We start from the raw sequence: 1842 nt of genomic DNA on the forward strand, positions 1-1842 counted from the left end.
AAATCTGTGTATTCGGTTGCAAGCAAAACTTCAGGCATATATATATAGTGCGACATTTCCTTAGCGAAAGGGAAAATATAATAACAACTCTGTTAGCCGTTCAAATGTACTATATAAATACTGAGCAGGCTTAATAAACAACAGCAGCATAGGAATGCAGAACGAAGCAACCATCATAACCTGAGATAATTCATAAGGTTGCCGTCGTAAAAACGAATAAAACCGGTAATAAAACATGAACCCCATGCTCTGTTCTAGCACGGTTGAACATACAGATTAAACTCATATATGATGCAAAACGGAAACGGCCCTAAGGGCTTAGACCGAATCGTAATCCATGTATAAATTACAAGGGTCCTATATACATATAAAACTCAAAATGTCAATGCCCGAACGGCGAAACCGTGATAGCACAGAACTGTTCATACATTAATCCACGGAGAATATAAAATTAGAACCGAACCCATTAGCCAGGTCTGTGTGTTATGACCAGATCTGGAGTCACATGTCCAAGAGTAGACATGGTAAACCAAAACAATTGAGCACGCCGCGATAGGCTGCATTTCAATGAAAATAAGTCTTTAATACATACAACAGAACTCCGGAAGAAATCCACTGTGGGTAACATTCCCTTAAAACAGGTCATGGACTTGACCAGAACACGAAAGGAGACCTAAACACAAATGGCGAGGGTTCCTTGGAAGAATACCTCGGCAAGCAACGCGGAGAGACCCTTCTTCGAACAGCGGGCTGCACAAACGTAATGTGAACCCCTCAATCGATGGTCCGCGAGCTCTTGCGAGCAGGGGTAAGGCAAATAAGACTGAACACATACCTAGGGCCGCCGAGAAGGCGGGATCTCCATGTATGAATGCCTTGGCACCACCAGAAGGGTACCGGAAGCTCAACAGCGTACCCTGCGAGCAAGAGAAAAACATTCATCAGAAATGATTACACATAATCAGCCCTGTAAATGTTTGCAATAAATTGAAGAGTCGAAGTTTAGATACCGGTGGCGGATTAGACTCAGTCACGTTACAGCTTGCAGAGCAATTGCAGGTGAAGGGAATAACACTGGTATAGTTGAGCCAGAGGAGGAGCGCCGAGAAGGAGCCGGAGGGGCCGAGCAAATGAACAGACTCCGAAAGCGTTCGGATGAAGTTATGTAATGACATAAACCCTTGTGCAAACCTCAGCCGTTTGATCCTGTGGTGTGATCCTGACCGTCTATGCAGGGCGGGAACACCAGGCGTGGAGACCGAGATCTCTGTGACCGAAGTGTCACATGGCCTAAGGAGCCAAGACTTGCCACCTGCCTCGGAAAGGACTGCAGTCTTAAAAGCAGGAATGAGTTGGCACCTGCAAGGGCTGCGGCAGGACCGCCGAAGCCCGAGCCACTTTAATAATCCCTGAAAACTGGTGAACGAGAGCTGGCTATACATTAAGTCAATTGCGTACATGAACCAGTATGACATAGCATTGTAAGCCACGTAGTTCATAAACTCCAAGTTGCAATAGTAACCAGTACATAGGTGATTAGCTTTACATACGTGATGCGTATGGATTTAATGACCATATATGCTGACATAAAGATTGGAAAGCATATGATATATATATAACAAAGGTTAGAATAAAGTGTACAGTAAATTTTTTTTTTATGTATGTGAACGTGGATGTGACAGTCTGTCTGTCAAAACGAGCAATCAAATTTGTATAGTAATACTCTGCTGCGTTCAGGGCGGGTAATATAACTAGATCCAAGTTTCACGTGGAGAGAGTTCTGAGCAATGTAGATAAAATTAGTACATAGACCAATGCAATCGGATAAACTCATTAATAATT

At 43.5% G+C, this 1842-nt stretch overlaps 1 protein-coding gene across 1 annotated transcript; it reads right to left on the reverse strand.

Moving 5' to 3' along the window:
* Positions 1-241: 241 nt before the first annotated feature.
* LOC149159476 (uncharacterized) lies at positions 242-1499 on the reverse strand. Its single transcript, XM_089434326.1, has 4 exons — positions 1011-1499; positions 836-917; positions 710-750; positions 242-557 (listed from the first exon to the last, which is right to left on the reverse strand). Exons 1-4 carry the CDS (start codon positions 1497-1499, stop codon positions 423-425), a joined length of 747 nt encoding a protein of 248 aa, XP_089290452.1. The 3' UTR covers positions 242-422.
* Positions 1500-1842: the final 343 nt, after the last annotated feature.

The sequence above is a fragment of the Pinus tabuliformis genome, chromosome 5_2, assembly GCF_031772625.1.
Source record: "Pinus tabuliformis cultivar Carrire ecotype Pingquan chromosome 5_2, CPIR1, whole genome shotgun sequence".
NCBI lineage: Eukaryota > Viridiplantae > Streptophyta > Pinopsida > Pinales > Pinaceae > Pinus > Pinus tabuliformis.